We start from the raw sequence: 24,560 nt of genomic DNA, 5'->3' as shown, positions 1-24,560 counted from the left end.
CCAGTGAAACACAGAATTAATTGTGCATGGGCATTTCCGTACTTTTGTAATTACTATGTGCAGAGTGATTGTGTGACAAGTAAAGAAAATTAAATACTTTTACCACATTGGCAGTATTTTACCATTCTGATCAGATGAAAGGAAACAACACTTAATGACTCAGTGTGCAGGAAAAAGAGAAAAAGCGTAATACTGGAGGAATACTAAACAGACATGGGAAAATGTTAAACGGAGGCATTTCTCCTTTTTTAATGTGCCCTGCTGAAAAAACGACATTTTAATAGAGAAAGGCTGAGGAAGTGGCCACGTTGACCACTTAACTTTCTATAAAATATTTTTTTTCCTTACAGTCCAGTGTTACAGTCATTTTTGTCTACAGAGGAAATTAACAGCACTTTCACACTTAAAAGGTCATGCTCAGAAGGAATGGTCATTTACACAATTTCATTTTGACTTACTTGCTGAGCAGGCACTTTTGTTCTTACAGCTTACAGTTCTCTACTTAAACAGCTCCACACTTCCGTAAAGCATCCCCGTTTGGGTAACTTGCTCGGGGTAAGAAAAGATAGCAGGGGACACTAGGATAGGAGGGAATTTGTTATTCAACATATTACTTTCCCCGAGTCCACACTGGGAGCCACACTAGCGGAGAAGCGCTACGACGGGAGTTTCTCGAATTCAGCAGAGACGCAGTGCAGCTTATTAGAGCCTCAGCAGACAACGGGGAATCGATGACTGACCCGCAGGTTCCTCCGCGGCTCACACAGAGCCACAAATCATCTCTCACCGAGCGCACTATCCATCATTGAAGGGCATTAAAAATAAATAAAACAAATTGAAAGGTTCTTCTTTTTCCACTTGTGATGAGGCCGATGGGTGGACTGCAGTTTCCCCCACTGTACTGTAAGTGTGTGCCTGCCCCCTCCAGTAAGAGCAGTACAGTATGTACCAATTAGAGCACTTTACATTCCACGCTACTTTAATACACGTACATCTTTTACACTTGACCAGATCATCCCATTTTTTGTGTTTTTTTTTTTTTTTAACAATCGCACTTATGATATATGATATATAACAGACAAGCAAGAAGCATTAATGGTATGAATGCCAACACATGCCAAAGCACTAGACGTACAGAACAATCCCATCCTCTTTGGAGCAGTTAACCTCTGGGGAAATTACATAATTGCAATGCAGCAGAGCGCACAGATGCTTGAAGAATATACAACCTTTGAAAAGCTTTTGATGAAAATTCAGATTTTAGTGTTGTGATTGTGTGAAGTGGCCTAGTTTGTGTGAGCGGCCGACACAAGGCTCTAATACCATGTCGAATGAGGTATGATACCCTTTTATAGAAGCCTGTTTGGGCTTCCTCCTGCTTTTCTCTGCAGGGTTCTAAAACATCGACTGCAATTCTGGTTTCCACGCAGGCAATTTGCCTGGAAGGCTGTTACAGTAAATGTTTCTTTCTGCCTTATTGTTATTGTGACTTTGCATTTTTGCATGCAGATTTGAGATGCCTGAAAGTTCAAGACACTGTCAAGAAAACAGTCACTTTAATATGAACAAGAAATGAGAAATTCTGAAAGATTACATTTGACAGCAGCGGCAGCACAATTCGGTGTAAAGCAAACCTGTACTGCATTAATAAATGGAGTTTCTCAGTCGATGCCCTTTGCTGAAGGGAAAAACAGCAGCAGCCTATGGGTCGCAAACCCACTTCGACAACCACTATAATAGCCAGTGCCCACTGAAATATGGTTCGGTTACCTTTATGCCAAATCATTTTTATTAGGAGTCACATTCATTTGATTTCATTGGCATTTTGGGCAAGATTGGGAATCCAGAAAAATGAACGTTTATTGCATTACATCTCTTCTTCAAATGTAGTGAAGGCAACGATAAATTTGTTTTGCGGAAGGATATGGAATTTAATGGTATGCATAAAGCTATTCCTAAACATTTTCACGATGAGCCATAAAGACCTCTAGAAACAAGCAAGTGAAGGAGCGAATTATCAAGGGGGTGGTGCCAACAAATACCGTAATCACATCATCGAGCTATTTGCACACAGGGTACTCCTCATTAACCTTATTACAAGCTTGCCAGCACTTTATTGCCCAGCAGAACAGCTGCCGATATAGTAAAATTAACTCTGTTTTTAGGAGGAGAGAGCAAGCTAAATTTCCCTTGTTATTACTGAAGCAATGCTGTAAACTGCTGGTACCCAGAGCATGGCTAAGAGGGGAGCTTTGGAGTTATTTGCTAACAGAGCATTACACAGAAGTTAATGAGGACAGCGAGCAGCGTCGCATAAACAAGACATGAACATAAAATCATTTCTTGGCGGTCATGCCTTTACTATTGTTTGTTTAATAACACTTGGGAGGAGCTCATTGCCCTAAAACATCAGCAACAAGAAACGCTGTACAATATTCAGTTTGGAACCAAGATGAAGAGATGTCAGCAAAAACGGATTGTTGGTAGAACTTGGGCGCTACTGGAAGACAGGACACATTACACAGTTCATTACACGGTCCAGATGTGCTGATCAGGCATACGGTGACACTAAACTGAGCTGTGTGACTGTCCTCAGATGGACCAGCATCCCACACACAAATAATATTTTATTGTTCAATCTTATTTTTTCTTCCTATTATTATTAATCAGTTAATACATTTTTCTTATTATTTTTCTCTTCATACACACAAAGACACATGCAAGTGTTGCATGAGTGGCATGGTGGCACAGTGAGTAGTGTTACTATCGCCTAGCACCTGAGCTGTGCAAAAGGATGTGGGTTTGACCCCCACTCAGTCTTTGTGGCGTTTGGATGTTTGCGTGGGTCCCTCTGGGTCACTTCAAAAACATGCTGTTCAGGTGGACTGGTGATTCTAAAATAACCCATAGTACAGGTGAGTAACAAACAGAAACTGTGCTTCACTGGTATATGGATGTTAAATATAGGGAGTATACTTATACTCATTATAAGTAGTGTATTTAAGTCACCTTGGGTGTGGGAAACACGCTGCTGAGCCAGTGCGGTGTGTTGGTGAAGGACTGCGCTCGGCTAGAGATCAACCTCCCAAGGAGACGACTGATAACATTACATAGGCTTCATTGTTTGTTGCTTTGGAGAAAAGTGTTTGCTAAATGGTCAAACAGAAGCATTCAAAAGTTTCAAATCAATTCATTTTCATTTGAAGAATTCATACTTTTTTAAATCAAGGTATTATTAAATTGATTTAAGAGTATAGCCAAGGCATCATTTCTAATGTTGCAAATGGCCATCACTGCTTATGTTTAACGGGGGCGCGGTGGCGCAGTGGGTTGGACCGGGTCCTGCTCTCCGGTGGGTCTGGGGTTCGGGTCCCGCTTAGGGTGCCTTGCGGCGGACTGGCGTCCCGCCCTGGGTGTGTCCCCTCCCCTTCCGGCCTTACGCCCTGTGTTACCGGGTAGGCTCCGGTTCCCCGTGACCCTGTATGGGACGAGCGGTTCTGAAAATGTGTGTGTGTGTGTGTGCTTATGTTTACGTTTTTTTATTTAGAAGACATTCCAGTGAACTCTACGTAGTGTTATCAGCCCACACCCCTTATTCACCAAGGTGACTTACATTGCTAGATACACTACTTACACTGGGTCACTCATCCATACATCAGTGGAACACACTGTCTCTGTCACTCACACACTATGGGCAAACCTGAACAGCATGCCTTTGGAGTGTGGGAGGAAACCGGAGCACCTGGAGGAAACCCACACAAAGATGGGGCGGAATGGTGGCACAGTGACACAGTGAGTAGCACTGCTGTTTCACAGTGCCTGGGTGGTGTAAGAGGACATGAGTTTGGTCCCCACTCAGTCTGTGTGGCTTTTGCATGTTCTCCCAATGTCTGTGTGGGTTTCCTCTGGGTGCTCTAGTTTCCTCCCACAGTCCAAAGCCATGTTATTTAGCATGGGACAGGTGGTAGCATAGTAGCTAGCGCTACTGTCTTTCAACCCAAAGGTTGCAGGTTTAATTCCCCCCCACCCCAGCTGTAGTAGCCTTAAGTAAGATACTTACTCTAAATTGCTCTGCTAAAATAACCCAGCTGTACAAACGGGTAAATAATAGTAAGCGTATGATAGTTATAACCTTAACATTGTAAGCTGCTGTGTAGAAAAGTGTCGGCAAAATGAATAAATTTAAATTCCACACAGACTAAGCAGGGATTGAACCCATGTCTTCTCGCACCACTCAGGTGCTGTGAGACAGCAGCGCTACTTGCTGTGCTGCTTAAAATGACTGATCAGTAATTTATTATTCACATATGACAGCAAAGCCCCATTTTCAGGACCCATTGCTCCAGTGTCCTAATGGTAAACTATAATGATAATAGTGGTCCTAGTGGTAAAGAAACCTTTGTAATTGTTAGCACAGCTGAAACATGTTATTCTGTACAAATATGCAAGTAAATCTTCTTTCCTTGGGTTCCAAGTTACTGGCATTCCTAAAGTGAATTTCTGGGTTCAAAAATGGCCAAAATGAAGCAGCTTCTCAAGAGACATGTAAATGTGTGGTTGTTTTAGAAAATGAAGGTTGTTCCATGTGTCAAATTGCCAAGAAACTGAAGGTTTCATACAAAGGTTTTTGCTCCTGTCTTGAGAGAAGAGGGCAAACTGGATCTAGCCAGGATAGAAGGAGAAACATAAGCCCCAGATGAGCAACTGCATGAGAAAATAAGTATAGCGGAGTATAGCGTAGTCTGAGAAACGGACACCTTACAGGTCCTCAGTTGGCTGCTTCCTTAAATAGTACATGCCAAATACCAGTGTCATCTGCAGTGAAAAAACGACTCCGGGATACTGGCCTTAGAGGGAAAGATTCAAAGAAAAATCCATATCTGAAACTGGCAAATAAAAAGAAAAGGTTAAAAGAAGACAGACACTGGACGGTGGACGACTGGAAAAGAGTGTTATGGACGGATGAGTCAAAGTCTCAACTGCTTTTAAATCCTTTTGAAACATGAAGGAGACCTCCGGTAACAGATATGGTCTTTAACCACTCTATACTGTAATCATAATGCAAATTTTTTTACAATTCACAATTTTTACTATATTAATTTAGGGTAAGTAGGTGCAGCACAAAGTGGGAGGTCAAATTATCCTATTATCCATACTACTGGCTATAAGACAGTCTTACTCCTGGACTGCCCCACAGTTGACAGTGCATCGCCATACCCCTAAATGTGTGTGCGCACCAACTGAAAACAGGTGTGTGTCCAGTAGCGTATGGCACTAGTGCCCTATTAATTAACGGATGCACAGAAAATTTGGCTCATCAGAGGGTCAAAATACCAGCATGACATCAGATTTGATCTTTAAATCGCTATCTACTAAGGCTATATCTTAACAACATGCTGCAGAGGCGGTGCAGTGTGTTGGTGAAGGACAGCGCCCGGCTGGAGATCAGCCTCACATGGAGATGAGCTTTACCGCAATTTAGTGTGCAGTAGGGGTGTGGTGGCACAGTGGGTTGGACCGCAGTCCTGCTCTCCCGTGGGTCTGGGGTTCGAGTCCCGCTTGGGGTGCCTTGTGACGGACTGGCGTCCCGTCCTGGGTGTGTCCCCTCCCCCTCTGGCCTTACGCCCTGTGTTACCGGGTAGGCTCTGGTTCCCCGTGACCCCGTATGGGACAAGCGGTTCTGAAAATGTGTGTGTGTGTGTGTGTGTGTGTGTGTGTGTGTGGTGTGCAGTACACACACTTCTCAGTTGGGCTCTACTCTCCATTTGCAAAAGGGGTGTTTTCATACACTCCCCTCTCCCTCTCAAGGTCTTCCTGGCAATGTCTGATTGATTGGGAAGCTGCCCAACAACTGAACATTGATCTTTGTCCCTTTGGCAGCCGTGATAACATTCAGACTTTTAACTTCTCTCCCCTCCAGGCGATTCCCATCTCTCTCGGTCGGGAAAACGATTTCCCCAACTGCGGCAGCACAGAAGGAAACTGGATGATTATTACATTATTACATAAATCTTATGGTCCCCGGAGAGCGGTACATCATTAAAGCCTGCAGGTGTCACGGCAGTTAAAGACACACACGGTGTAGGTTGTTAGTTTGAATCCCGCTCATGTTGTAGGATCCTAATCAGGTCGCTCACCCAGAATTAACACAAAGATGGTGCTGGTATCCTAACTTTAATAAAAATTAAAAAAATGTAATAATAATAATAATAAGGGGGGGTGCGGTGGCGCAGTGGGTTGGACCACAGTCCTGCTCTCCGGTGGGTCTGGGGTTCGAGTCCCCCTTGGGGTGCCTTGTGACGCACTGGCGTCCCGTCCTGGGTGTGTCCCCTCCCCCTCCGGCCTTACGCCCTGTGTTGCCGGGTAGGCTCCGGTTCCCCGCGACCCCGTATGGGAGAAGCGGTTCTGAAAATGTGTGTGTGCAATAATAAGGGTCACAGTACACTGCTACTAACCACTACTACCACTAATAATAATAATAATAATAATGGAGTATGATGGCCTTTTGTGCTGCGCTGCTATTCTGGAGAGTAATTTTTCACACTTCCCACCGCTGAGGCTGGGCTTCGTCCACCTTCCAGCATCGAGTGCTTTCGATTTTTATACAAATGTTTTCAAAAGCGGAAGCATCCCAAACACGTGCATCTGATTCGCCAATGGCGCTCTGCTGTTTAAACCCGGCAGTGTCGAGCCGAGCCGAGCCGAGCCGCGAGCGAAGATCCCGCTTTGTTTGTTTGCCTTTGGACCCAGTCCCAGGGGACAATGATCAGCGACGAGGGAGGCGAAAGCGCGCGCACGAGCCCCTCCTGCGTTCCCCCCTCAGCGCACACGCCGAGTGGCACCGAACGCCGCGGCTACGAGCTACCAGCCCGCCCTAGTCTGCGCACATGTAAGTACGGTACTGTACTCTGCCGCATTGTTATGCTGCGGGGCCGCGCGCTCGCGCACCGAGTTCAGCTAAAGAGTGTGACAGGACCACGTGTGCGCGACGCGGACTGTTCGTTTAGCGAACATCACAGATACGTACACATGATCATCAGTCGCCGTCAATCAGTGTCTTTAATGTTTGACTTTTTTTTTTTTTAAATTTATTTATTTATTTATTTATTTATTTATTTATTTAAATTGCGCGTTTACCTGCAACAATTGGGTAATTTTCCCATTACATTTATTTATTGTCTTAGCAGACCCTAAGTAAGTTAAGTGTAAAGCAGCAGTTTCGGAGTTTTCAATGCTTCTTCTTCTTCTTCTTCTTCTTCTTCTTCTTCTTCTTCTTCTTCTTCTTCTTCTTCTTCTTCTTCTTCTTCTTATTATTATTATTATTATTATTATTATTATTATTATTAGTAGTAGTAGTACTAGTACTTGTAGTAGTGGTAGTTGTAACAGTAGTAGTATTAAGAAAATACACCCTTCCCAAATCTTGACCCTTGCATCCTTATTATGTAAATTATAAATTAATTTTTTAACCAGGAAAAAGTAAAACTTTAATTGAATTTAATTTTAAATTAGTGTACAAATAAGATATGGTGTGATACACCACTCTACTATAATCTGCTTTAGGAGTATGGCCTGTGGGGGTGTGGTGGTGTGGCAAGTTCAGCCAGTGCCTGCTGTGTGGTGGGTCTGGGGTTCGATCCCTGCTTTGTGATAGATTAGCGTCCCATCTGGGGTGTGTCCCCTCCCCCTTCGGCCTTGCACCCTGTGTTGCCAGGATGGGCTCCGGCTTGCCATGACCCCTCTCAGGACAAGCGGTTGTTGACAGTGGATGAAGTGTGGCCTGTCTGTAAAGTGGCTTTTGTATAGTAAAAGGTAACATACATGAGGCCTACAGTTTGTGCAGTTCCACAAAAGTCTGTGAAAATGTTGTCAGAATGTGAAAAGAAAAAAAAAAAAAAAAAAACAGAAAAACTCCTGAGCAGTTTGTGTGAAATACAGCACATCAGTGTTTACCATCTAAATGGGTGCAGAGCACAGTGACAGTATTACACAGTATGTAGAATGAATGGAAGTGGGTCTGAGTAGCAAAGCAACAAAGGGCCCTGACTGCTGAGTCAGCTGCCCTCTGAACACAGTGCAAAGTTGAGCCACAACACAGTTCTATGCACATATTTAACCCAAAAGACAGAACATGGTATTTTTTTTTTTTTTTTTTTTTTTGAACGTGGAAACTGTGTACAGTTTTTAGAGCTGGATGAATAGTGTTCACAACATTAAAATTTTCTCTAAATTCATTACTAGAGTTATGCACTGAAACAGCACATATACCATACAACAGTGGTTCCTGTGTGTGTGTGTGTGTATGTGTGTGTGTGTGTGTGTGCGTGTGTGTGTGTGTGTGTTACCATGTTTCACAAGGAAACACAAGGCCTTGTATTTCACAACCCAGCCGCTTTACTCATCAGTTTATATGAGTCCACAGTATAAAACTACTATTTTTCCCCTTTTTTTTTCATGTTTGAGTTTTGAGGAAGTGCTGATTTTCACATCTTAGGCAACATTGCTACTGTGACAGAAGTTAATAAAGAAAGCACTCTAACGTTGTATTATGCAAACGAGTGTTAAGGACTCTGCCATGTGACCAGAGCTTGTACAAAAAGAACAGTGAGGTCCAGTGGAAAGATGTCACATTTGCATTTATTCATTTACCAGATGCTTTGCTCCAAAGCAATGTACAACTCAAAGTAAACTAAGGTGCATTTCACAACAAAGAGATGCAGACACACGATTGTCAAAACGCAGTTAATGTGTCCAACACCACCTTTTTCTCAGCACACATTACGAAAGAGAATTTCTATAGAATATTTAGAATATACCTTAATTATACAGGAAATGCTACGGCGATTGTGACAGATGGTGCCATGCAAGAATATGGAGCTGTTAGGAGATCAGGAAAGAACTAGCTTTGCATGCGATGCATCTTGAGACCTTTTTCAGTGCTGAAAGGGATTCAGCAGTTCCGAGGGACAGAGGGAGTTCATTCTATCACATCGGACCCACACCGGCATAGGTGAACCTGCTGACGCTGAAAGATGTGACGAGTCCACGGTTCCTCTATGTTTTCGATGAACAGCCTGCTGTGGAGCTGACGCTATGGAGGACGTTTTCCCTACCTCTTCTTCGAAGGAGGTGCTGGTGCAGATGGCATCTGAGCTGGGCTGTAGCCCCACCTCCATGGAGCTGGCCTCTCACCTTGACCACAACGATGAGCTACAACACCTCCGAGAGCAGTTCCTGATACCCAAAGTGACTGACCTGCCTTTCAGTGAGTGAACGACACCACCGGTCTTCCCAGCACCTGACCTCATAGCCTCATTGCCGGAATTCATGAACTGGAATTCATTTTGATCAGCTGGTGCAGTTTGGCCTGGCAAGGTGGCACAGCAGATAGCACTGGTGCCTCAATGCTCTTTGGCATTCGGTTTGAACGTGGGTTTGAATCCAGCTTACTCTGTGTGGAGTTCATATGTTCTGCTGTGTTTCTGAGTTTCCCTTGGGTGCTCTGGTTTCTTTCCACAGATGGATATTTCAGGTGGCTTGGTGACTCTAAATTGTCTGCTGTTTGTGTGTGTGTGTGTGATCCAGGGTCTCACACCCTATGCTTCCAGGATAGGCTCTGGACCACTGCAACCTTCCGCTGAACAAGGGGTTATTTTAAATGCAAAATAATAATGATGCAGTATGACTGTGGCACAGACACTGTGGTTAAAGACAGGTTTTTTTACCTGAGACTCTTGGTTCATGTTTCCAAAAGATCTAAAGGCAGATGTTTAAACAAAATATAAGCAACATAAAGAAGTAAGCATAACTGTTATGAATTACATCCACATACTCTACATGACAAGGACAAGAACTAAAATATTTTTACAACGTAATCACCTACCGTTGTCACAGAGATTAAACTGTGACAGAGATTAAATGTTAATTTTTTTTTTCTATCAGAAGGAAAGTCATCCCTTGGGTCATACCATACACTGTTTTTACTGAGGGAAAATTCAAATATAGACCACCACAACAAAATATTGCTACGGAATTAATAAAGCCAAAGGAAATGAAGATAACTCATGACCAAATCATTAGGGGACAGCTGGTACTGCGGTGATTAGAGCTGCTGCCTTTGGACCCAAAGGTCACAGGTTTGAATCCCACCTCTAATACCCTTGAGCAAGGTACTTACTTGAAATAGCTCCAGTAAAATTACCCAGCTGTATAAATGGCTAAATAACTGTAGGTGCCTTAACACTGTAAATTTCTTTGGAGAAAAACCTCAGTTAAATGAATAAATGTAATGAGTTTCAAATGTAAAATTAAGCAGACCAGTCTTCCATTTAGTTTAGGAATATCTGAAGATTTAAAATCCTTGCACCTTTAATTACATTGACACTCATTTTAAATAAAAATGCAAATAATTGTACTGTAAAACTTTAAAAGGAGAATGCAATCCTGGTAATACAGTTTGTTTTAATACTTCTTATGTTTTCATTTGTTATTTTAACTGTATCCAAGGTGACTTACAGTGCTTGATACACAGTAAACTCCCTACAGTCATTCACACATCTAGACAGTACAGTAATATAACACATGCCCAGTCACCTTTACACGCTAAGGGGAAATTAGATTCACCAATTCAGCTGAAACACGTCTCCGGGCTGCGAACTCCACACAGAATGAGCGGGGATTGAACCTGTGTCCCAGTGCGCAGCCCAGGCAACAGCACTATCCACTGTGCCCCTGTTCAGTGTCACAGGTAATACTGCATATCTGATGGACCTAGTAATAGAGGAAAGCCCCTCATGTAGTAATATTAAGTGTTTCCAGGGTATAGTGTGGCTGAGAACTTACCACTTTACCATGTGGTTACCATGGTGCTGTGTGTGGGGTTACGCTCTCTGGGGGTATTTTACCTCTTCTCACTAACTGCTGCAGTTTTTTCACAAGGCTGCACTACGTAAAACAGGAGGTACCTAATATAAGCGGCACCCCCGATGTTGTGAACAGCCCAAGGATTTAAATAAAAATCAAGGTATTGTAGGAGCTGAGTCCCAGCGTTAAACGGAGTGGAGGGGTTCCCTCCAAACAACGCAAAGGAAGCAGGAAGAGGCAGGCTGATGCTGTGCTTGCCGCTCACCCTCCCCCACAGCCGATCACTCGGTGGCGGACGCCACGGAGGACTGCATCTACCTTGCAGGAAACTCTCTAGGACTTCAGCCGAAGAGAGTAAAGACGTACATCGAGGAGGAGCTGGACAAGTGGGAGAAAATGTGAGCCATTGCAGTGCTGTCAGACCCAGGGATGCTCTCGTTATTTGAAATGCCCTTACAAGCGCTATCCCAACGAATGTTCGGAGCCAAAATAAGTTCTTGGTGTTGTGCAAGACCCAACTGGTGCTGGATGGAACAGGTTGCTTCTACAGTATCTTCTGAATCAATCTAATCATCTCTTACCGTGTTTGCTTGAAAATTTACAGGGGGGTTCATGGCCATACGACAGGAAGTCGCCCTTGGGCCTGGGCTGAGAACACCATAGAAGGTCTCATGGCAAACATTGTGGGTGAGGTCAATGTGATAATGACTGTAATTTATTATTATTATTATTATTATTATTATTATTATTATTATTATTATTATTGACATTTACATTTACATTTATTCATTTAGATGGCGCTTTTCTCCAAAGTGACTTACAATGTTATTTAGAATTATTTACCCATTTATACAGCTGGGTAATTTTACTGGAGCAATTTAGGGTAAGTACCTTACTCAAGGGTACTACAGCCGGAGGTGGGGATCATTATTATTATTGCATTCTGATATAATCATTTGATCATCGATCATCAATCAGTTGATATAATCATTATTAATTAAGAATTAATTAATTATTAATTAATTAATTTAGGTGACGCCTTTGTGCAAGGCGACTTGCAGGGACAGGTTCTGCAAGGCGAAACTGTGATATGATTGCGTATGGACTTAATATCTCTTAAAGCTCTCCTTATGTGGACACTTATTACCACGTGTAAAGCTGCCTCTCATGACCTGGCCTAATGTTGACAGCAGCGGGCAGAACGCAGTCTGCGAAATTAAACGAGATGCCGTAGCTTGTTTGGTTCATCTGAGGCAGAGTACATTTGTGGCAGGATTTAAAAATCAATAACTAAAAGTCATAGTTTTCTCTCACTTGACATTTTGACAGACCCTAAAAATGAGGGAAAAAAAAAAAAAAGTAATTTCATCTTCCCTCTATCCCAGTATTGATTGAGAACAACGGTCTACGCAGGGGCTCGCGGGGGACGTGGTCGACACACTGTGCAGCGTTTAATTTCTGCTTTAGCTATTGTGATAGTGATGAACGGGAAACAAGATCGTTCACGTTCCGCTGTATTTCTTTAATGTTTAATATTTGTTTTTTTTTTTTTTTTTTTTTGTGGTTAGGAGCAAAGGCTGAAGAAATAGCGCTGATGAATGGCCTGACTGTTAATTTGCACCTTCTGCTGGTAAAATAGTCTTATTTATTTTTGAGCCTCTCCGGTGTGTCAGTGGCTGTCCATACAGGCGTGGGTCTAACGCACGTGTGTAACACGCAGCTCTCCTTCTACAAACCCACGTCGGAGCGACACAAAATCCTCATGGAGGACAAGGCCTTTCCATCGGACCACGTGAGCGAACGAACCCGGCGTGGACCCGGCTTAGCGTTTCCTTTCCTAACTCCGCCGCCGTCATTTACATTTAGGCACATCTCTGTGGCGCAGCGCCGCCGCTCGATGAATATTCACGAGGCCTCATCTCCACCCCCCGGCTTGTTTGGAGTTGACTGTGACGCATGTGTCAAAACATGTGACCCCAACAGTACGCCGTGGAGTCCCAGATACGGCTGCGCGGACGCGAGCCCAAGGAGAGCCTGCTGCTCGTGAAGCCCAGACAGGTACGCTTGCATTCTCGCAATCTCCCACACGTGTGTGTGTGTTGGGTGCCAAAGACCAGCCGAACGTGTCTGTGACATTGACTCGCGTTACATTTTAAATGAAGGCTTCTTAAAAATGAATCACTGCTTGGCCAATGTGTTCAACTTCATCTCACATGCACACAAGCGAGGCAAAAGAGGAGAGGTTCAAAAATACTAGTGTGTGGCTGAAGTGGAAATAAACATTTTCTCGCAGCTTCTCCCCTTGGAAATGCTGAGCATAAAACTATTGCTAATATCACTATGATAAAATACGATAGCGCGTAGCGTGTGTGGGCTGCGCTCTGCGGGGAAGACTCAACGTGTATTAAAGATAAGAAGAGTGAAATAAGAATTCGCCTTCCAAGACCGCGAGTTTTAAGATGTTTAATTTCATAGGACGCAAGGTACTGGGCACTGAGGTAGTGCACACCCCAGGGTGAGGTAAGAATAGAGTAGAAATATTACTTCAAAGGGAGACCAAATGGATGTGTGTGTGTGTGTGTGTGTGTGTGTGTGTGTGTGTGTGTGTGTGTGTTGCTCACTGCGGGCCCTTAGGGCTTCGCCAAACAGTTTCTTTTTGCTTTATTTGCTGTAAACAAAGACTGTCAGTCTTATAACAGTAAGTCTGTTGTACAGTTTATTAACGAAAAAGGTTGATGAATCTATATTTAACTTGTATAAATTGCTTGCAAGCGTGTTGTGGGCAAGTGTAGTTATGTTGTAGCAACAATCCGAATGGTCGCTTTTAATCGAATGAGTGTTACTTTTCCTGAGGACGGCTGTAGGACGTACAGTGCCCGTCGTATTCAAGCTGCTGAGCATAAGGGGACATGGTGGTGTAAGTGTTCTTAATGAGTGTGTGTGTGTGTGGGCTCCAATCCCTCTTAATGCTTTATGTGCAAGAATAAGTGAAAAGTGTCCGTAATAATTTGCATTTGGCCAGATTTCTAATATTGCGGATACTTATTGACTAATCTTTGTGTGTGTGTGTGTGTGTGTGTGTGTGTGTGTGTGTGTGTGTGTGTGTGCGTATTTATATATATATATGCAGTATATACAGTATATATATTTATATATGGGGGGGCGTAGTGGTACAGCGGGCTTGGCTGGGTCCTGCTCTCTGGTGGGTCTGGGGTTCGAGTCCCGCTTGGGGTGCCCTGTGATGGACTGGCGTCCTGCCCTGGGTGTGTCCTGTCCCCCTCCAGCCCTGCGCCCTGTGTTGCCGGGTTAGGCTCCGGTTCGCCGTGACCCCGCTTGGGACAAGTGGCTTCAGTCAATGTGTGTGTGTGTGTGTGTGTGTGTGTGAGATCTATATACAGTATATGTGTGTGTGTGTGTGTGTGTGTGTGTGTGTGTGTGTGTGTGTGTGTGTGTGTGTGTGTATATACACACACACATATATATATATATATATGGGTTTTTTTTTTTTCTTTTTACTGGGATGGCAAGGGTCCACCCAGCTGCCACTATATATAATGTACTGTTTTACACTATATATAATATGTAATTGCGGTGGGCTGGTGGGACCTTTCTCCAGCATCCCCTGCCACATAGTGTATATGTACTTACTGTATGTTTTCGTAGGCTTTGCTTGTATTGTGTTTGGTGTTAATGATGGCTTAGTTACTGTGATGAGTGATTGCGTATGTGTGTTGGATACATGGTCTCGGTATGCTGTATTGCTCGTTGTGCCTCTGTTTCTCTGTGTTTCTCTGTGTTTTCAGGGGTGGGGTGTAAGGGTTTGTGCCTCTGCCTCACTTTGTGGTGCACAGATAAAAGAGCGAAATGCCCAGCCCTTGGCTCCCAGAGTCGTACGTTGTCGCGATATGTTTTTGACAGACGAGCATGGCGCAAACCGGTCTATGTGCTACATTAAATATGACATCTGCTGAGAATGCATTATCAAGCCAGGGAATTTTGGCTTCCTATACTACCAGCAGCTGTCCACTTAAAAATAAATGAGCGGTAACTCCACTTTCTACATCCTACTGTATGTGTTCGAGTCTTAAAGGTCAGACAGATACTTCAGTACAGTCTGAAAGATGACTGTCTGCCGGCACTGAGTGGCGGTGAGCAGAAAGGGCACCGATGCCTTTGGTCCGACAGGGCGAGGACACGCTGAGGACGGAGGACATCGTGGCCACCATTGAGAAGGAGGGGGACTCCATAGCCGTGGTTCTCTTCGGCGGAGTGCAGTACTACACGGGGCAGCTCTTCGACATGCCTGCCATTACCAGAGCTGGCCACAAAAAGGTAAACCGTGCAGGATGCAGTAATACTACCAAAAGGAGTGAGTGTGCTTAAGATGCTGTAGCGAGGTGTCAAGCGTCGTTACCCCCTGCCGTGCCTATTTTCAGAACTAATGTAACAGCATTGAAGAGCTACAGTCAAGGGACTATTGTTGCTTCATCAGCGGAGTCCCTCTGGGAACTTTTAAATCTCTTAAAACCTGGTTATCGATCTCACTCCATAATGATGTGATACACACTTTCTTTAAAAAAGAAAAAAAAAAAAAATCTTTCCCCCCATACCCATTGCTGTTTGATATCTAAAAATTGTCCCTTTTGAAAATCAAGCCAGCAGGGCAAAGCGTTCCTACCGGGGGCTGAAAGGCGGACGGTTGTGGTGTCACAGCACTGCACTCTACCGGCGAATGTGTCGCTGAGAACATTGTCAGCGCAATCAGAATCAGTCTGTGCTTGTCAGGAAGCAGTGCGTGTGTAAAAATTTATCCAAAAATATTTAATATACATATGTGGATTCTTTACTTTTACCATGTGTCTAAATCTACGGTCCCTAACCGCCATTCCCGGATTAACCGAATATTTGGATATGGGATGGATTTGGGTGCAGTGCTATTTTACGAACAGTTCTTCTGTCCTTAGATCGCCCCGGGTTCAAAATCCCTGGTTTATCCACGGGATCACGAGTTCTGGAAGACATAGCCGGATACTCATTATTTTGATTGTCAGTCATCTCAGCGAGTTGACACTGGGATTGTAGTAGGACTGTGTTCAGTGTTCAACATGGGAGTTTTGATCAGTCCATCCACTAAGAGATAAGCAGGGCCTAAAATATCTCTGCCCAAATCTCTAGTTTATGAGAGTGGAGGGAGTAGGAAGGAAAAAAAAAAAGAAAAACACATACATGACATGGAGAAGGTTCATGCACAAAATCTTGCATCTAACTATAATAAAACTCTATGCTCTTTTTAATAACTCTTAGCTTATTTGTAGAGAAGGACTAAAACATGTCCATCAATATCTGTAGCAGGTGCGCTCTTGGAATATGAGCTCAGAATTTACTGGACCCTTAACCACTTAGCCACCTGGAGCCTTGGCCTGAATTAGTACAGTAAAAGTGACTCGGCTGTATAAATGCCTAAATAACTGAGCTTTGCTTAACTCTCGAAGTTGCTTTGGAGAAAAGCATCAGTTCAGGAAATACAATTGCAAGTTGGTTTATTTCCTCCCCAAACTGTCACAAAGGGTTGCTTCGTGGGCTTCGACTGCGCACACGCCGCGGGGAACGCAGAACTGCGGCTGCACGACTGGGGGGTCGACTTTGCCTGCTGGTGCTCCTACAAGGTACGGTTGCCGTTCTGCTGCCACCAGAAGCTCCGCTATTAACCACTGCAGCCCTGGCATCATATCATATGTGTTCAAACCATTTTAAACCCATAAACACCTGAGATTCTCTGCCTTTGCACATACGCTGACAAATAATAATGGAAATAAGTCTAATGCACCTGGCCTGCGGAGCGCTCCACCGCAAAGCATTCATACAGTACATTCGGTCGCTGCCAGTGATTGTGGACACGCTCTGCGGATACAGCGCTGCGTCTCGCGCCGCTCTATATAGCCAGCATTGTAAGGGCGCACAAAGGAGGACAGGGATGCGAAGCGTGACAGAGGACGTGTAAGGAAACGCATAATTTCCGTTGTCTAGTACCTGAACTCTGGAGCTGGTGGCTTGGCCGGGGCCTTCGTCCACGAGAAGCACACACACAGTGTGAAACCAGCGTGAGTACCACCGCGAGCCGCCCGCCGCCTGCGCGCCGTCATTAACGGACACGCCATGTGGAGAAGGGTTCTGCTCTAGAAATCCCTTCTTTTTACACTGCACTCCGCAGGAAAGGGTTCAAGACTCATGCCATAATCGTTAGCTGGAAGGCAGGGCATCTCAGTCTCTAATTACACTAGAGATCCTTACTTAAATCTCCAGGCCTGGGTGTTCTCCATAGGAAGGCGGATGGGTGGGTGGGTGGGTAGGTAGGTAAGAAGGAAAGAAAATATGGAATGTGTTTATGTATAGAATATATGATTACAGCCATAGACAAGGATAATAATCTACAGACTTGAGTACAGATGAAACAGCTCATTATTATTATTGTTATTATTATTAATAATAATAATAATAATAATAATAATAATAATACAGACATACATACATAGATAATTGACTGTATTTATGTATAGAATATATGATTACAACCATAGAAAAGGAGAATGATCCACACACAAACTACAGATCAGAAACAGCTCATTAATAATAATAAATATATAATAAATACACAATAAATAGATAATGGAATGCATTTATGTATAGAATATATGATTGCAGTCATGGAAGAGGAGAAGAATCTACACACATAATTAACTACAGATCAGAAACAGCTCATTAATAATAATGAATATCTAATAAATAAACAATAGATAGACAGATAGATCAAGGCCTTCTTCATACTCTGCCGATGAAGAGTGTGTTTCTTTTCCGCTATCGTCGTGTGTGTGTGTGCGCGCGTGTGCTGCACTGAGAGGGTCTTGCTGATAACAGCACTACTGTCTTCTCTTCCAGTCTGCTGGGATGGTGGGGCCACGAACTGAAGACAAGATTTCACATGACCAATGGTAATGCGCCTTTCACACACTCGCCATTGCGTTGCAATCTCTGCGGAACGGGAGCCACCGGAGCGCAGCCTGCTCCGAAAGCGGGGGAACGCGGGCTTTGACCCGCAAAGCGCCCCATTGTGATTGTGTATGGACTTTAGTTTCATATGGGTCCTCCAGAGGGGAACGCTCCAATTCAACGCTCATCAGTCACGCTGTGTGGTCCTCTCTCTGTCCAAAAGCAACACCGGCTCACCATTTTGCTCACCTCCCGTAAAGTCGCGAAGAGACATTCGGTCGTTTCGGCTCATTCATATTTAGTAAATCAGCATACTGCAGTAGCTTTTTGTCCCCGGTTATTGACTTGTGAATCGCTTAAGGAGAATCTCCAAAGAAGAGCTCAGGGTCCCAGATGCTTGGTGAGCACTGCCCCCATGTGGAGCGTATGGGCCATAACATAGTGCATCTGTAGATCATCTCGATGAGGCTGAATCCTCGGGTTGTGTTCCGCTCAAATTATACACCTTTACAATGTTTCATACATAGGATGTCTTTCATCACATCTTCATAAGGCTTCACGAGATTCTCTACACCAGGCTTCTAAGCTCATAAGACTAATCATCCATCCATCCATCCATCCATCCATCCATCCATCCATCCATTTTCCTTAAGTGCTTGTCCTGCTCAGGGTCACAGCAGTCTGGAGCCTAACCCAGAATCATTAGGTGCAACCCCGGATGGGCTGCCAGTCCATCACAGGGCTGAATTTTACTTTTTGTATTAAAATTGTATACATCTGCAGTGTGTGTCATCAGATCTCTCCAGCCACAGGAACAAGGGTTAATTTCAGGTTAATGAGGTCTATAAGCTTGCACCAGGGCTGGTAGCATAGTGGTTGGAGCTGCTGCCTTTGTGGCCAAAAGTTACAGATTCATATCCCACCTCTAGCTGTAGTATTCTTGAGCAAGGTATTTACCCTGAATTTGCTCCAGTAAAAATTACCCAGCTGTATAAATGGGTAAATAGTTGTAAGTTTGCTTTGGAAAAAAGTGTATGGTGAAGTGATGTAATGTAAATTCCAAGAAGAAGTGCACAACTTGTGTTGACTAAAACTTTTATGTTTTATATATTTATACATCCATGTTTTATAATTGCTTCATTGATAAAGCAATTATAAAACATGCCATGATGGACAAGACGCACCTGTGTGAACTGAAACATCAAGTTATTGATCAGCTACAATGTTATTATTAGTTGTATATTGACATAAAGTTTTTTTAATCTAGAATGTCCAGGAGGGGGGTAGGCAGCCAGTAGCACTTGGACCCCCAGAGGTTTTTTTTTTTTTTTTTTTCTCCACTCCTGCCTTTCATTTGGGAGTTTTTTGTTTCTTTTCTCTGTGGCCAGTAGGCATACTTAGAGCTTTATAAACTGCATGGATACTGTAGTATTTTATTATCTACATTTATCAGACGCTTTTGTCCAAAGCAACTTCCAGTGAATTCTGTGTAGTGTTATCAGCCCACACACCTTATTCACTGTGATGACTTACACTGCTAGATACACTACTTACAATGGGTCACTCATCCATACATCAGAGGAACACACTCTCTCTCTCTGTCACCCACGCATGTCTTTGGACTGTGGGAGGAAACCAGAGCACCCAGAGAACACCCACACAGACACCTCACAGACTGAGTGCGGATAGAAGAGCCCTTTATAAAAATAATTTGAATTGAGTGGCTGTATCTGACACGATCCAAGAGTAGAATTACATAAATGACATTAATATTAAGTGACCTGAATACCGCAGTACTTAGCATTGTAATTATACAGACACACACGCACACATTTGCTGAAACCGCTCGTCCCAAGTGGGGTTGCGGTGAGCCGGAGCCTAACCCGGCAACACAGGGCGTAAGGGGGAGGAGTGGACACACCCAGGACGGGTTGTCAGTCCATCACAAGGCACCCCAAGCAGGACTCGAACCCCAGATCCACCAGAGAGCGGGACCCAGCCAGGCCCGCTGCACCACTGTGCCCCCTGCATTGTAATTACCAGCTGAGTAAATAAAATCACATCTGAGGACTTATTGAGAACACTTTATTAATGTAATTTGTCACATGCCTCTCATTTTAACTTGTGTATGATATTTTGCAGAAATGGAACTGATCCCAGGAGTCGGTGGATATAGACTGTCCAACCAGCCCTTTTTGCTCGTGTGCCCTTTGCAGGCCAGTCTGGAGGTAAGCGACACAGGTATCTGCTCCGTACGCCATCTCAGTGAGCTGGCGCCGCCAACGCTGTGGTGCTGGACCATTGAGATCGGCGGAGGTTCTGGAAAGGAGGAACTTCTGGTGACCCTGTTAGTTGTGTTAATTAGCTGCCGGCCAGGAGCCCCACACCGATAGTCCACTGTCCTCCTCCAGATCTTCAACCAGACCAGCATGGCTGCACTAAGGAAGAAGTCCATGCTCCTCACCGGGTACCTGGAGTACCTGCTGCAGCAGCACTGCAGCCCCGACCCGGCAAACCCGCGCAAGCCCTACGTGCGCATCCTGACTCCTGCACGGCCCTCCGAACGCGGTTGCCAGCTGTCACTCTCCTTCTCCGTACCCATCAGCACCATCTTCAAGGAGCTGGAGAAGAGGGGTGTGGCTGTGAGTGACATCTCCGCACCAGGGACCCGTGCTCTGGTTTCCTCATGGGACACATCACTTAGCTGCTGTGTGACACCCCAGCTGCTGCAGGAAGTGGCTTCAGCAAACATGGGCATGAAGCGAAATGAATGAATGAATGAATGAATGAATCCTTCACCAGTGCTTAAGGTAAACTGCACACCTTGGGGACCTAAATGACCCGAGTTAGGAATCCCTGACCTGTACACCTCCTTTATTCCATTTCACTTCATTTCTACTCATGAATATTCATGATACTGTCACTGTTGTAGTTATGCTGTGTGTTGGTCATGTATACCGGTAAACACAAATATACACAGACCGATATTCATGAGCGAAAGGTACATGATCGTATGGTAATAGAGTGTAAAAGGATTTGTTTTAACAATGATACAGTTACATTTATCTGACACTTTTCTCCAAAGTGACTTACAATGTTAATCGACGTAAACTTATTTACCCATTTATACAGCTGGGTAATTTTACTGGAATAGTTTATAGTAGGTACCGCGCTCAAGGGTATTACAGCTGGAGATGGGATTCGAACCTGCAACCTTTGGTACTAAAAGCAACAACTACTCCACTACCAGCTGCCGCATTTTCCTTTTTTCCTTTTGCTAATGCTTTACCTTTGTACAGCTGGGTAATTTCTTTTTACTGGCAAAAAGTTAAGGTAAATACCTTGCTCAAGGGTGTTAGAGCAGGAAATGAGATTTAAACCCAGTAGACTGTCAGCTGCCCCTCATTAATTTAGCAGAATATTTTCTCCAAAGCAATGTATTAGAGCAAACAAGTGTTTACTTTGACCAAGTGTACTTTTATCAACATACCTATGTCATATTGCGCATCAAAATCCCACAAGAAACACACACAAAAGATATTATTAAAGTTATCACTTAAATAAGAATAGTGAAATAAATGCACTGACCACCTAGTGAGCAGCACTGGACTTCGTTGGACTGTCAGTGCTGCACCTGTCACCACAGGGGGCAACAGGAGCTCATGGCGGGTGTGACAACTGCCTTCATTCCACACCATAAAGCATAGCGTACATTTATTAATATGAATAAGAGTGACCTTCCTCACTAACTGCTTGTATTGCTCAAGGTTGCAGTCCTCTGGAGCTCAAGGAAAGGGGGGTATACCTCAGACAGGATGCCAGTCCATCTCAGGGTAGCTACAACTTAGCATCAGCAGTTTACCTGAACTGCACGTCTTTGGACTGTGGGAGGAAACCAGAGCACCCTGGCAAAATTCACATAGTGAGAACACGCAAACTCTGTAGACTGAACCAGATCCAACCCTAACCCCCAAACAGCCGAGTCGTTGTGAGGCAAGAGCACTACCCGCTGCACCACCATGCCACCCATGAAAACACGTGAAATCCTACTCGTGCACTGCATACATTCCTTTTGTTGAGTGCTCAAGAAGAATAAATCTAACCTCAGAAAGGTACTGCTCCACTGACTGTATTGATAGAGCAGCGCTGTACAGTGTGCTTACTTCATGTGGGCCCAACCTGCAGAAAGTACTCTGTTTACTCTATCAAATGGAGCCTGGCCGAGTGCAGAGAGAAAGGGCAGAAAGCACTTTAACTCCTGCTGCATGTGGAGCGCCAGAAAATCCTCCCTACACTTATTCCTGATCCATCTGTAGACCTTGGAAAAGTGCTGCTGCCCGTGCAGCGCAAGTCATTTTGGGCACAAGTAGGAGCTACAACAATAATTAAGCGCTGACTGTCCAGCCAGAACGGGGACGGGGACGGCGGGGGGTTGTGCTGCCTGATACCGTGGTGCTTCTTCTAGCGATCCAGCCATCCGTCATCTCATTGCAACTGTGCGTGAAACTGCGATGCTCTCTCATATAAAAGGGCTCCTTTGATTGCTCTTCCTTTCTTCCACTCTCTTTTTTTTTTGTTTGTGGGTTGCAGTGGCCAGTGGTGTTCTGGTTGGAATGGCTGCCTTTAGCTCTGTAGGTTGCTGGTTCAATCCCCACCTCTGGCTGTACTACCCTTGAGCAAGGTGTTTGCCCTGCAATTCCTTCAGTACCTTTGCCTGGCTATGTGATTGGGTGCATAGTTGTGGCCCTGGACTGGTGTCCCCTTGTGCCTGATGTCTCTGGGCTAGGCTCCAGCTTGCCATGACCCCTGCTTAGGACAATTGGCTTTAGTGTGTGTGTGTCTGTGATAAATACAATGCTTTACCTACTTTCTTGTTTTCAGAGTTTTCCTGTCTCCCCCAGCCTACTACGTGATGCCTGAGTTGAGCAGTATTTTTCTATCGCAGTGCAATTTAATTTTTTTTTTTTTTTTTTTTTCTCTAATCACCAATAGTGCTTTTTCCAATATAAAGTACGAGAATTATAAGATCAGACACACTGTCTGAAACCACTTGTCCCAAGCAGGGCTGCGGCAAGCTGGAGCCTAACCCGGCCACACAGGGCGTAAGGCTGGAGGGGGCGGTGACGCACCCAGGACGGGATGACAGTCCATTGCAAGGCACCCCAAGTAGAACTCGAACCCCAGACCCACCAGAGAGCAGGACCTAGCCAAACCCACTGCGCCACCACGCCCCAAAATTAGAAGCTAAATTTCATACATATTTGCTTTTTCCCCAGCATCCAGTCAGCATCCAGACTTCACGTTTCTGTTCCATGGAAACCACAACTTACTTCCTTTTTTGCCCATCAGTCATTTGCGACGTCACAATAACTCAGCACACAACTAATGAAGGTGAAAAAAGACATTTTAAAGAGGGTCGAACGTCACTGCTTGATGCCGCACGCAGTTCTAAACTGGACGGATTTTCATTCAAAACGTCCCGCATAAAAAGGACAAACAGTACCGATGGCAGGATACGAGGCCAGATGATCGGGGACTGGATGATGGGACTCTACTGTAAAAACAATGAGAGATGCCTTAGTAACAGTGCCACCTTGTGGATGATGTTGTGAACCACTTGCTCTTTCTGTTTGCCTCCAGTGTGACATGCGTGAGCCCGATGTTCTGCGCGTTGCCCCAGTGCCACTGTACAACTCCTTCCGCGATGTCCACCGCTTCGTCGCTGTGCTCAGGGAGGTCCTGGCCTGTGAGGCGTTGTGACGCCATGGCAACTGCGCTCCAAGCCTTCCACGATGGACAGAGGCCACAGAGCCAAGCCGCGCCGAGACAAGCCCACATGCATCCCAGAGTCGCTCAGGAATGCAGAGCATATTTACAGCTCTGCTTCATTCTTAATTGATTCTAACTTATGGCACTGGAATAAAATTACAGTTATTTGGTCTTAATTGATTCAACTGTATTCATCAGGAAACGAAAACATTTCAGTGTTAATGTGTCTCGGTACAAAACAGACCATTATCCAGAACGAGCAGAGACGTCCTGCGCATTTTTGCAGAAAGCGAGGTCTGAAACGTTATTATAATGTAATCGAGTTCTTCAGGGATCATTAATTTTACTAATGAAAAAGCAGCTGGGAGACGTGTGCGATAATAGAGCCACAATTGCGAGGTGATAAATAAAGACGACAATCCAGCAGACCTTGGATTCATCCACACTGCGCCTTCTTTACTCAGAACGCCCTCCGTGAGCATGGGTTTTACCCTGTGTCTGTGGGACATGTGTTCTTAAGTGACAGATTAATGCACATGAGCTCAGCGCTGACATCACTTCATTTTGCAGACACTTTTCTCCAAAGCGACTTCCAATGGACTCTATGTAGTGTTATCAGCCCACACACCTTATTCACCACGGTGACTTACACTGCTAGATACACTACTTACACTGGGTCACTCATCCATACATCAGTGGAACACACTCTGTCTGTCACATAGAGTCACCAGTCTACCAGAACAGCATGTCTTTGGACTGTGGGAGGAAACCAGAGCACCCCCTAAAAACCCACACAGACACAGAGAGAACATGCAAACGCCACACAGACCGAGCAGGGAATCAAACCCATGTCCTCCTACACCACGGAGGTGCTCTGAGACAGCAGCGCTATTTGTTGTGCCACCTCCTTCCATGATGCCCACTTTGACAGGAAGGTGAGC

General features: G+C 44.6%; 1 protein-coding gene across 1 annotated transcript; it reads left to right on the top strand.

Annotated features, from left to right (window-relative positions):
* The first annotated feature begins 6,650 nt into the window (after positions 1-6,650).
* Positions 6,651-24,052, top strand: kynu (kynureninase). Its single transcript, XM_018735583.2, has 14 exons — positions 6,651-6,889; positions 9,074-9,265; positions 11,141-11,261; positions 11,468-11,550; positions 12,432-12,493; positions 12,584-12,655; positions 12,847-12,921; positions 15,049-15,195; positions 16,431-16,529; positions 16,891-16,964; positions 17,800-17,852; positions 19,993-20,078; positions 20,262-20,492; positions 23,491-24,052. Exons 1-14 carry the CDS (start codon positions 6,763-6,765, stop codon positions 23,608-23,610), a joined length of 1,542 nt encoding a protein of 513 aa, XP_018591099.2. The 5' UTR covers positions 6,651-6,762; the 3' UTR covers positions 23,611-24,052.
* The last annotated feature ends 508 nt before the right edge of the window (positions 24,053-24,560 follow it).

Source organism: Scleropages formosus, chromosome 21, assembly GCF_900964775.1.
Source record: "Scleropages formosus chromosome 21, fSclFor1.1, whole genome shotgun sequence".
NCBI classification, from domain to species: Eukaryota; Metazoa; Chordata; class Actinopteri; order Osteoglossiformes; family Osteoglossidae; genus Scleropages; species Scleropages formosus.
The sequence above is the reverse complement of the archived record's forward strand: the minus strand, read 5'-3'. Positions and strand labels throughout refer to the sequence as shown.

What these genes read in the sequence shown, in the direction of transcription:
- kynu (XM_018735583.2), top strand. Translation starts at nt 6,763, where the DNA reads ATGATCAGCGACGAGGGAGGCGAAAGCGCGCGCACGAGCCCCTCCTGC. An exon ending in CCGCCCTAGTCTGCGCACAT is followed by an intron (nt 6,890 to 9,073) that starts GTAAGTACGGTA and finishes TTCGATGAACAG; the next exon opens with CCTGCTGTGGAGCTGACGCT. An exon ending in TCTCATGGCAAACATTGTGG is followed by an intron (nt 11,551 to 12,431) that starts GTGAGGTCAATG and finishes TTTTGTGGTTAG; the next exon opens with GAGCAAAGGCTGAAGAAATA.